General features: G+C 46.2%; 1 protein-coding gene across 2 annotated transcripts in view; it reads right to left on the bottom strand.

Annotated features, from left to right (window-relative positions):
- TDRD9 (tudor domain containing 9) overlaps positions 1 to 13,087 on the bottom strand; it is a 2,642,469-nt gene that overhangs the window by 2,257,475 nt on the left and 371,907 nt on the right. For both annotated transcript variants that reach the window (XM_078660267.1, XM_078660268.1), the window contains exon 2: positions 6,549 to 6,649. In XM_078660267.1, coding sequence (XP_078516393.1) covers positions 6,549 to 6,649 — 101 coding nt within the window. The remainder of the gene's footprint in view (positions 1 to 6,548; positions 6,650 to 13,087) is intronic.

Raw genomic sequence — 13,087 nt, 5'->3', positions numbered from 1 at the left:
TGGATGAACGAAGTCTCACCGATCCCGACATGGCGGCTTCGCCCAGATACACTGGACGACCCACCGTTCAGCGGAGCGTTGGAAGAAAGGGTCTCCCAATACTTTGCGGAGAATGAGGGAACTGCCTCATCCAGGGCCGTGGAGTGGGACGCGCTGAAGGTGGTGGTGAGGGGGCACTGCATAGGGAAATTTGCGGGTGCACGGCGGACGTTAGTGGATGACCTAGACAAGGCTGAGCGGGCCCTGCGGGCAGTAGAGAAACAGCGGCCAAACCGCCCCGAATTGCAGGACAGGGTATGCACCGCGCGAGAGGCAGTGGCAGTAGAGGTGGAGCGCCTTCGTAGTTTTGATTATAAAACATACCTGACTAAGGCGCTTGCTGAGGGAGATAAGACTGGGACACTCCTGGCCTGGTTGGCTAACCCCAGCAGGGGCGCCGCTCCGATACTTTCACTGACGAATGCGGATGGCACTTTATCCAACACCCAGCCGGGCGTCTTACGTTGTTTTAGGGCGTATTACGAACAGCTGTATGGGAGGGACACTGTGGACCGAGCCGAGATGATAGACGCCTTGATATCGGAGATCCAATTGCCACGCCTCGAGCAGGAACAAGCAGAAGCCCTCGGGGGCCCGATTGAATTGGCGGAAATTAGAGGGGCCATAAAAAGGATGGCGCGCAATAAAACACCGGGTGTAGATGGGCTACCAGTTGAATTTTATAGTAAATATATTGATGTCCTGGCACCACGACTCCAATCCGTATACAATGAGGCAAAGGAGAAAGGGGAGTTGCCCCGCTCGATGCGCGAGGCGATCATGATTCCCCTACTAAAACCGCGTAGGGACGGCTCTGATCCGGCGTCGTACCGACCACTGTCGATGCTGACGACAGATTATAAAATACTGAGTACTATACTGGCCGCTAGGTTAGTGGCCCACATGCAGGACCTGATCCACAAGGACCAGTCGGGCTTCATACCCACCAGAAACACGTCACACAACATCCGCAGGTTGCTGCGGCTCGTGGCGGACCCCCCACCGCTCGCCAGAGCCCCTATGGTTATGGCGATCGACATAGAGAAGGCTTTTGATAGCCTGGATTGGTGCTACCTGTATAGGGTGATGCACAGATTTGGTATCGGTGAGGGCTATGTGCGATGGACCGCGGTGCTCTATGCGTCGGTTGGAGCTAGGGTTCGGATAGGGGCGCTGATATCAGATCCCTATGAAGTGCATAGAGGTACTAGACAGGGGTGTGCGCTCTCCCCCCTGTTATTTGCCCTCGCGATGGAACCATTAGCGGCGCTGGCCAGGAGAGGTGACTATTACCGGGGGCTGGAAGTTGGCGATACCCACCACTACATTTCGTTGTACGCGGACGATCTCCTGTTGTTCTTGGACAACGCCGAGGAAGCAGTGGAGGGGGCGGAGAGCCTTTTAGCACGATTTGGGGAGGTCTCGGGCCTGAGAGTAAATTGGGCAAAGACATGCCTCTTCCCACTCCGGAGGGCGGAGCGGTGCCCTTGGGCCCGTCCCAGGCTCCGCTGGGAGCCGGACTGTCTCCCTTATTTAGGGGTACATATCTACCATGAGCCCGCAAACCTGCTAGACGGCAACGTAGGCCGCTGTATCCGTACGTTGCAAGGTAACATGACCTTTTGGGCTACTCTTCCGCTATCCATGACGGGCCGGGTATCGCTGCTTAAAATGATTGCCCTACCGCGATTATTGTACTTCTTTAGGACTCTCCCGGTGTGGATACCGGGAAGTGTCTTTCGACGCCTGAAGTCCCAGGTGGTGTCCTTTTTATGGGGCACTGGCAGGCGGAGGATAGCTCTGGCGACCCTGACCCGCCCAAAGAATGAGGGCGGACTCGCGGTCCCGGACTTTGAGCTCTATTATTTAGCTGCCCAGCTACAGTTTTTCACGCAGGAGGTGGCAAGGGTATACCGGGGCCCGGAACAGGAGAGGGACACAGGCACCCCCCGCCACGTACTGGCGTATATTACCTTACAGCAGAAACTCACACTCAGAGGGTTGTCCCAAGAAGAACGGACGCTGAGGCTCTGCTGGAATCGCATGCAGAGGCGGGCGGGTCCTGCCCATCCATATGCGCCTGAAATCCCGCTAGGTATGCTGACAGCATTTCCACATGGCGGCGACTGGTCGAACCTCCAAGGTTGGGAGGAGGCTGGCCTGCAGATGGTGGGGGACCTATACACTGATGGGGTGCTCGTGCCATACCAGACCTTGCAGGAGCAATACGACCTCCCGAGGGGAGACTACCTACTGCATGCGGCCGTGGTACGCGTGATCCAAGCGCACTGGGGGGAAGGGCTGCTTGAACCCCCAACATCGCCAGTATGCCAATACACGATGATGGCTGCAGGGACGTTTAAGGCGGTTACATGTCTGCACTCCAGGCTACTCGAGGATAATTTGCAGCCTCTAACGCGTCTAAAAACCCAATGGGAGACGGACCTGCAGAGGGAAATCCCGGACACGACGTGGGCTCAACTGGTTCGGAGAACCAGGAACAGCACCAGAAACGCCCGCTTCCAATTAATACACCTCTATATACTCCATAGGGCCTACCTTACCCCGCATAAAATATCACGATATTTTGGCGCGATGGACGCAGCGTGCCCCAGGTGTGCGCTATTAGGTGCGGACTTACTGCACATGTTGAGGGGCTGTCCACACCTGCAGAACTTCTGGAGGGAGGTAGGCGACACCCTGAACGAGGTCACAGACAGGGATCTGCAATACGATAGTGCGACTACACTCTTACACTGGTTTCCACACACACGCAAAAACAAACTGACGGGCAAATTCATAGACATGGGGCTACTTATCGCAAAGAGGGAGCTCACCAGGGGATGGAAATCAAAGTTGGCGCCGACACACCGGAAATGGCTGACCGAGTTTTGGAAATGGGCAGCGGCAGAGAGCACAATCAGATACCAACTAGCACGACGGGGGTCCAACGAGAAGGCTCAGGAAACGGCACTGGCATGGGAAATCCTAGTCCAGGCACTCAGGGACAGTGCAGTGGAGAGCGAGGAGGAAGGGGAAGCGGTAGACCCAGGGATCCAGGGGGAGGCGGCGCCATCCCTTGCACCTACCACGGACACACACACTCAATGATTCACTCTAAACTCCGTAGCTCACCAACACACTTCAGCATACTACTTCCGGACACAGGCACTGGACACCACAGACCACCAGAGGGGAGGGGGGAGGGGAGTGCGAAGGGGGAGGGAGGGGTAGCGTCCCAGTGATGCCAAGGATCCCAATACACACTGATTAGATGCTGGAGGGGGGGGGGACTTGTTGATATAAAGTTAAAAGCAGATGGCGGTTGACCACTAGACGTGCTGACGCTTAGTAGTGGAGAGGATGCACTGATTGCGATGAACGCCACCCGGCCTCAGGGATGCGGGTTATAAGGCTGTGTACATACTGCCTGGACGTGATGTGAGAATCTGGGGTCCCGCGCAAACGTAATTGCAAATATACTGTAATACTTGCATTGGAATCTGCAATAAAAATTGTTTCAAAAAAAAAAAAACATTTCTGCCATGAACTTTTGCACATATTTGCAAGCAAGACAATGATGAATTCGTTTTTCTGAAACTACTTTGTTTACACTAAAAGAATAACGTTGATTCAATAAATATATTTAAAACGTCCCTCTGTGTTTTCTGCATATTTCTCTGAGCACAAGTGACAGAGAGAATTTCTGATCTGTTACCACGATCTCTGAGGGGATCAGGGTTGTCATGTTCAGTGCTTGCCAGAAACAATTCTCTCGCTGGTAAGTAAGGGGGCCTATGGTGACACTGTGAGCTAGCTGGTCTCTAGGCCAAAATATCCTGTGGGCTGCCCAGAATCAGTCTAGGCACCTCGCCCAATGCTTGTTGTCCAACAAACGTACAGGTCCTACAGATTAGTGGGAACTACATGACAGTAGTTTCAATATTTGAAGTAGAGAATGAATTACGTTGTGAATAAAATGCACATTAAGTTATGGGCAGCGCATCTTCCTACACACCAACGGACTCAGGCCAGTTCACACAGGCATGGAGGAGGTGGCGTGATGCCCGCGAGAAGCCTCGTGCACACAAAGAGTTGCTGTGCATAATTAAATAAAAAATAAAAATACGCGACCACAGGAAAGACATGCTGGGTGGATGAGGGTGCACGGTAGCTCCCGCTGTGTGGACGCGCATGGAAATGCTGTCAGCTGATCTAATTTAGATGGAAACGTTTAACATCCAGAGCTACCGACTCTGCCAAGCCAAGATAAGATAAGCTGAAGAAGCACTGTCAGGAGTAGGGACCTCTCAGAGGTTGTGGGGGCGGGCAAGCACTGTTGAGGGAAGGGTGTGGTGGTGTGCGGGATGGCACAGGGAGATTAAGTGATGGGCGAAGCAGAAAACATCAGCTGCCAGCGTTTGACTCGGAAAGCCAACCAACAAAACAATTCAAACACACGAGCTGAGGCAATCGCAAACAATAGTGCGCCAACTAACTTAAATTGCAAGTAGTGAAATAAGGCCTGTAACAGGGCCAGTAGCCATGGGAGGGAACATACAACAAAAGCCCACGATTTACCAATAAAATTTAAGGAATTTAGAAAATCACACAAACTAACCAATTATAAACATGGGTGTACCATAAAGCCCATAGAGTAGATTCAGCATGTCTCGGACAGTTAATGAAGTGCATGCGCTGCTTAGGAGAGACTTGGGAAGGGGGTTTCAAAACATCTATTTCATATTTTAATTCCCACACCACGGTTTGTTCTCTGAAGCAGAAAGAACAGCTGGAGTTACACTATGTTTGGCAAAAAGTTTACAGATAGTGTGCACCAAGTTATTTGATGTAAATCCATTCAGTAGTTTGAGAAATGTGCTTTTAAAGAGACACTCGAGTAGGCATGAAGGGGTTACTTCCCAGAAAAAGTTAGTGATACCTAAAGGATTGGTTTCCATATATGCTCTGATTGGGTAAAAGGCACCTGTTAATCCCGATTGTCTAGCCACAACATGAACAAAATGTTTAGGCAGCATTACTGGACACATGGGATATGGTCCTTGTGACCTGAAAATGAATTTTAAAAAAATATTTGGGGGGCAAGGTGAGCACACCCTGACTCCCAGGAGCATGTGGACAGTTCCAAACCAACCCTGTCCCCTGAATGGCTGGCCACAACATGGACAACTTTTTGTGGCAGCCATCACAGTACTCAGGGGGCATTGTCTCTATTGATATCTTACCGCAGTGAAAGCTGGTTTATGAGGGCACAAAAAAAGGACTACATATAGGAGGGTGATAACAGATTTAAGTCGAAATAACAATTTTTGTTGGTGGTAACATACTAATTTTAGGAATTGCTGTCTGCTCCAAGGTGATTTTACCCTGTGAAAAATTCGAATCCACTACTGGGATTTGATGAGCCATGTTTTAGAGTAAACTATTTTCTCTCTTGATTTTCTCTTGGGGAATCACAGAATATGCTCCATAAGATAAAATGAGAAGGAATGTCTGATGTTCAGATTAAAACTTGTACTACCTCCCTTCCCTGTGGACGACTGGATTTTGTGTAAGTAGTAGTATGTAACCCATTCAAGAATTACCATATGTAGCATATGCATCCATCACATCAAACAGGACACCGATACTCACGGACCCAGCTGAGAGGACTCCCAGTTTGGGAACTGCTTAACATCCTTCTGTTAGTAGTTGACTAGTGTTAGATCTCTAAGTACCTCATTTTGTCTCGCGCTGTGTGGCAATTGTTCCAGTGACAAGAAACCAGTGAAATTGTATTTGAAGGCCTGTCCCTGCAGTCTCAATTGCTTTGAACAACGGAGTGCCACACAGCGTCGTCTAACAGAACAATCAGCATTTGATATAAATACATTTTTAAAAAGAGGGTGGCAGCTGAGAAACTTCACTCGGTGAACGGCCCCACGATATTGCACAATACTTCTCAGGGCACGAAAGGCCCAGTTTAACTCAACCTTGTAAAAGCACAAGCCTAACAAGAGTCTAAAAATACCATGTGCAGAAACACTGCTTTCTGACAGAAGGACATGATGTAGAGCTTCTAGCGTAGATGGCCGCTGGCACAAACATGTCACAGTTTACACATCTTAATTCTGCATGGTTTCACTGGGCTTTGTGAAATGCTCCATCTGTACAAGAAATATACCCCAAGTACTTTAACAAATTCTACCTCTTAAAACGTGGCATTCATTCTCTATTTGCTCTCTAGTTTCAGTGTTTGCATCAAACACAAATGAACAAAGCTTACAAAATATTACTAATATATCATACTAGATAATGTACAGCATTAATTTACTAAATAAATAATGGAAATAGGTGGAAAAATTAAAGCACCCACCCAGCTAAGAATGCTTGACACGTGGGTATGAACGCCGGCATATGTGTTTTACCACCAACATTCCATTTAACATATATGTAAGTACATAAGACAGCTAAAACACAAAAATAAAACAAGCCATTCCGTCGAGTACCTGCTTCATTATTTGCATTCTCATAGCTCAAAGCATGAAATTCCTGTTCTTCCAGCAACCGATACTTTTTAATATAATCACTCTCCTTTTTTTCAAGTTTACTGCAAGGAAAGTAAAAGCCACAATTAAATAAGAAAATCTTCCTGCTTACCATTTCTCTCAAATACACGATAAAATATCAATGCATTTAAACAAATATTGAAACTCGTCACAAATAAGTTATTTATAAAGGTACATGGTTTTAATCTGAATCCCAAAAGTCTAAGAAAGAATTTCTGAATATATCTGGGCATCATAGCAACAGTTGTTATTCCTCTATATTCAATCACTTCAGGTTCAGAAAGCGTTTAAAAAAAAGAACAAAACAGCCTTTAATTGACGTTGCTTATAATTTTGCACAAGTACAGGGTTTTGTTCTCATTTGAATCAGTCGGATATATCTAACTGGAACATTACTGATTGATATATATATATATATATATATATATATATATATATATATATATATATATATATATACACATACACACACACACACACACACACACACACACACATATACATACATATACACATACACATATATACATATATATTACCTACTGGCGGTCGCCAGTAGGTATATATAGTTAGGACCTAGTTTCCATAGGAAATCCGCAACATTCTATTGGGAATAACTTTGGCGCCGGTTGTTGAATCTTCGCGAATTTCTCAAAGAAGATGGCCCGTTCCGCTTCTTCCCAGAAAGTCTCGGGTAGATTCGTCAAGCGGGGGCCGAGAAAAAAAGGGGGGTCCCAAAACGTGTTTTCCCCATGTTAATTTCCATAGGACGATTAGACACGGCTACAGCCCGAACGGCTGAACGGAATTACACAAAATTTGGCAAGATGGTAGAGTCTGATTCGCAGATCGCCATTTTTTTTAAATGGTGTAAATCCCTCCAGTAGTTGTTGAGAAAATCGAATTTGAAAAAATTTATATATCTATAAGCGCGCACCGTGCGAGCACCACGCGATTTAAAAAAATATATATTTTTGGGGGCCTTGGGGGTCTTTGTGGGACCCCCTGAGCAGGCCTAGAGGGTCAGGGTGCTTCTACCCTGCCCCCTTTCTAAGTTCTACACGTTTGTTTTTCTGCTTTCCTGTGCCTCAGTCTACCGAGGCACAAGATGGCTGCCAACAATTTCTGTTTTGGAGTGTTGACAGACAGTGGCAGCCAATCAGCATGCCTTCCCGAGAAAGCTTCATGCTCATTGGCTGTCAACACTTCAAACCAGGAAGTGTTGGCATCCATCTTGTGTTTGGTAGACCGAGGCACAAGAAAGCAGAAAAACAAACGTGTAGAACACAAAAAGGGGGCAGGGTAGACACACCCTGACCCCTCTAGGCCTGCCCAGGAGGTCCCCCAATTTTTTTTAAAACCCGGTCTGTTTTTTTTTTCAAATTACCCCCCGGGAGGACTAAACGCGGGGGCATAGTGATAAAGAAGTGTGGGGGGTCACCAATCTCCCCCACACTGCCCTGGGGACCGGTGCCACCCGGGGCAAAGCAACGCAGCCCCCTGGTGCATACTGGAGGCTCCTGGTGGGCTAGTTGGCCCCCAGGGACCCCCAGTATGCAAGGGGAATTAGGCCCCCATCTGCAAACGCGCTAGGGGGCTGCGTTGCACTGAGGTGTATAAAGGGGCATAGCCTCATCACACCTCTCTGCAATGCAGCCCCCTGGCGCATACTGGAGGTTCGAGGTGGGCTAGTTGGCCCCCAGTATGCAAGGGGAATTAGTTCCCCCTCTGCAAAAGTGCCAGGGGGCTGCGTTGCAGAGGTGTGAAAACATTTTTTTTTTCAATGTATATTAAATATATGTAATGTAATTTAAAAAATAAAATATTTAAAAATAAATAATTTAAAATAATGTAGTAAAACAGTATAAAAAAATATAACAATTAATACATTTAAAAATTATCATTTACAAAACCATTGAAATTCACTGAAAAAAACCATAGGTTTCAGCCACGTTATAGTTAGGAATTACCATTTAAAAAACCTTGTAAATTCACTGAAAAAACCATAGGTTTCACACCAGTTATAGTTAGGAATTAGCATTTTAAAAACCTTTGAAATTCACTGAAAAAAACATAGGTTTCACACCAGTTATAGTTAGCTGGTCATTTTACTCATACAAAACGTTTGAAATTCCCCCGTTATAGTTAGTTCAGCTAACTCTAACTCGCGCGCCCGCAATGCACTGCTGATGACGTCACATATTACATCACTCATGACATGGTCAGTGACATCACTCATGACATCACTGATGACATCTCAAATCACATCACTGATGACATCATCCTTGTGAAAGAGTGGCAGACCTCCTCTCACTCTAATACACACATTCAAAAATAGAAACAAAAATGTTCAAGAAAATGGAGATACCAATACCAGTTACAACAACCTATTCCAACATCTACTTCCACATCCACTCATTCACCAACAGTTCTATATAGTCACTCAGACATGTACTCAATCATCATATGTACTCATACACCTGTACATCCTGTTACACACCGATACTCTTCCATAGAGTTACTTACACACATACTAACACATGCAAATAAACTGTCAAACATCCATTTACTTGCATATACAGCTATTCACACAAACATACACAGACTGACTCTCTTAAACGATCACTTATAGAAACACATACTTAGTTATACAAGAACTTATAAATTTATATATCTATAAGCGCGCACCGTACGTGCACGGGTCCGCGTACCATGCGCGTACCTTTGCGTGCGCGAGCTGCATGCTGATTGGCTGCCACTGTCTGTCAACACTCCAAAACAGAAATTGTTGGCAGCCATCTTGTGCCTCGGTAGACTGAGGCACAGGAAAGCAGAAAAACAAACGTGTAGAACTCAAAAAGGGGGCAGGGTAGAAGCACCCTGACCCCCTAGGCCTGCTCAGGGGGTCCCACAAGGACCCCCAAGGCCCCAACATTATTAATATTTTTTTAAATCGCGGGGCACGCGCACCGTACGCGTACCTCGCATAGGTACGCATACGGTGCGCCCACCCCGTAAATTAAAACAAAATTGTGGGGGGGCCTTGGGGGTCCTTGTGGGACCCCCTGAGCAGGCCTAGGGGGTCAGGGTGCTTCTACCCTGCCCCCTTTGTGGGTTTTCCTCCTTTGTTTCACTGCTTTCTTGTGCTTTGGTTCTACCGAGGCACAAGATGGCTGCCAAAACTTCCTGGTTTGGAGTGTTGACAGACAGTGGCAGCCAATCAGCATGCCTTCCCGAGAAAGCTGCATGCTCGTTGGCTGTCAACACTTCTAACCAGGAAGTGATGGCATCCATCTTGTGCTCGGTAGACCGAGGCACAAGAAAGCAGAAAAACAAATGTGTAGAACACAAAAAGGGGGCAGGGTAGACACACCCTGACCCCCTAGGCCTGCCCAGGTGGTCCCACAAGGACAAAAAAGGCCCAAATTATTATTTTTTTAAACCCGGTCTGTTTTTTATAAAATTACCCCCCGGGGGACTGAATCACGGGGGCATAGTAATAAAGAAGTGCCCAATCCCCCCCACACTGCCCCGGGGATCGCCGCCCCCCGGGGCAAAGCAACGCAGCCCCTTTGCGCATACTGGAGGCTCCTGGTGGGCTAGTTGGCCCCCAGGGACCCCCAGTATGCAAGGGGAATTAGTTCCCCCTCTGCAAACATGCCCGGGGGCTGCGTTGCAGAGAGGTGTAAAAAAGGGTGTGGCCTCATTACACTTCTCTGCAATGCAGCCCCCTGGCGCATACTGGAGGTTTCAGGAGGACTAGTTGGCCCCCAGGGACCCCTAGTATGCAAGGGAACTTAATCCCCCAATTTAGAACACTCTACAGGGTGCGTTTGCACAGTTTAAGTTAGGGAATTAATTCCTGTTCAATCCAGAGGTCCCCTAGAGGGAACTATTCCAACAGGTATCTCCAGTAAGCGCCATGGAGCTGCGCTGCAGAGTGTTGTAAAAAGGGGGCATGCCCTCTGAACACCTGCCTGCAAAAATGTAGTAAATCAGTATAAAAAAAATAACAATTAATACATTTAAAAATTGTCATTTAAAAAACCTTCGAAATTCAATGAAAAAACCATAGGTTTCAGGCCTTATATAGTTAGGAATTAGCATTTAAAAAACCTTGCAAATTCACTGAAAAAAAATAGGTTTCAGGCCTTATATAGTTAGGAATTAGCATTTAAAAAACCTTTGACATTCACTGAAAAAAACATAGGTTTCAGGCCTTGTATAGTCAGGAATTAACATTTAAAAAACCTTTGAAATTCACTCAAAAAACTAAGTTTTAGGGGTGTTATAGTTAGCTGGACATTTCACTCATACAAAACCATTGAAATTGCTCCCCATATAGTTAGTTGTACTAACTATATTTCGCGCACCCGCAATCCACTGCTGATGATGTCACATATTACATCATTCATGACATGGTCAGTGACATCACTGATGACATCTCAAATGACATCATTGATGACATCACTGATGACATCATCCAGTGAATGTGGTTTGCTTCGTTATTTAAATATGCATTATATATATAGCAATTTGCATTGAAGAATGAGTGGATATATAAAAATAAATATTTGGATGGAAGATTTAGTAGCAGTGTAATTGACTGTTTACTTGAGCAATTTATAGTGTCTCACTAAATATAGTGGATAGTGACTAAACTGTTTGAATATCTGTATCACTTTGTCAGTTGTTGTGTAAACTGGCTCTCCAGTGGTTACTAGCTATGTGAAAGTCTGTATTAGTTATTGATTAGTTAACTGAGTATTTGTATGGGAGAGTGAATATGTGTGTGGTTCGGTGGGGGGTGGGGTGACTGCCCAAAGATGTGTGAATAGTTGATTCACTAGATATATGAAGTTAAAACTACATGTTCTAACAGTTGTTTGGGTGAGTGAATATCTTTATGGGTGTGGTGATGAGCAAATATACTTCTCAATGGTACATGTCCCAACAAACTAGAAAAATAAAAGGCAGTGTATGTGTCAGTTGTTGTATATTAATAAGTATACATAAGACTCAATGATTGTGTGAGTGACTGTATGGATAACTTTATACTTGTAATAATGATTTTCTAATTCACTAAGTATGACTTACTATCTAAATGAATAGATGAAGTTGTGTTTGTATAAGTGTGTAGCTAAGTAAATATGCAAGTATGATCCATTGTTTGCATAAGTGAGTAGTTTGACTTCATATGTGAATAGGATGTGTGCTGGTGTGTAATGTCGATTTAGGTGTATAAGTATTTTTGATAGTGTTCTATTGTTCATTGACAGCATGTATGAGTGAATCTACAGGTAAGTGATTAGATGTGTGTATACATCTATGAATCACTGAGTGGGTTTTTAGATACTTGTATTGCTGTAACAATGGATTCAAATATGATACTCTGTATTTTACAAAGAGTGATGAAAGATTTTACTAGTGTATGTGATTGTCACGTGGATGACGTCATCAGTGATGTCATCAGTGATGTCATTTGAGATGTCATCAGTGATGTCACTGACCATGTCATGAATGATGTAATATGTGACATCATCAGCAGTGGATTGCGGGTGCGCGAAATATAGTTAGTACAGGAGCAATTTCAATGGTTTTGTATGAGTGAAATGTCCAGCTAACTATAACACCCCTAAAACTTAGAGTTTTTTGAGTGAATTTTTAAAGGTTTTTTAAATGCTAATTCCTAACTATATTAGGCCTGAAACCTATGTTTTTTTCAGTGAATTTCAAAGGTTCTTTAAATGCTAATTCCTAACTATATAAGGCCTGAAACCTATGTTTTTTTCAGTGAATTTCAAAGTTTTTTTTAATGCTAATTCCTAACAATATAAGACCTGAAAGCCCACCCGGAATCTCCAGTATGCGCCAGGGGACTGCATTGCAGAGAGGTGTAATGAAGCCACGCCCCTTTTTACACCTCTCTGCAACGCAGCCCCCGTGCATGTTTGAAGAGGGGGAACTAATTCCCCTTGCATACTGGGGGCCCCTGGGGGCCAACTAGCCCACCTTGAACCTCCAGTATGCGCCAGGGGGCTGCATTGCAGAGAGGTGTAATGAGGCCACCCCCCGGGGGCGTGGCCAAGCAACATGGCCGACAGGACGTGAGCTCTACCAGCTCCGTCCCGAGGACCCGCTGAATCCTGCTTTAATATCCTGCCTGGGCTGCCGGAGTCCCTGAAATTGTGGTCGGAACCCTCGCTGACTCGCCAGGAGCCTCTGGGCCGCCGGAAAGACTCGGGGGTCGGCTGAAAACAAGGGAGGTGGCGCCGTCGGCGTGCGCGGCGTCGCTCTGATCTACGCGACGCCGCGGTCTGGGCCTAGGTCGGGAGCCGTTCGCTGCGCGACCCGCCTGGCGTGGACGCGCGATAGCCCCTGGCACGAGGGGCTCCCTGATGGACGTCGGCGCTCTGAGGTGCACCGCTGGGGCACATCTGGAGCCAGTGATTGGAGGCCCCAAACCCCCGACCTTCCTT

This window comes from Lissotriton helveticus, chromosome 9 (assembly GCF_964261635.1).
Source record: "Lissotriton helveticus chromosome 9, aLisHel1.1, whole genome shotgun sequence".
Lineage (NCBI taxonomy): Eukaryota > Metazoa > Chordata > Amphibia > Caudata > Salamandridae > Lissotriton > Lissotriton helveticus.
Note: the sequence above shows the minus strand (reverse complement) of the source record. Positions and strands in the feature narration are given on the sequence as shown.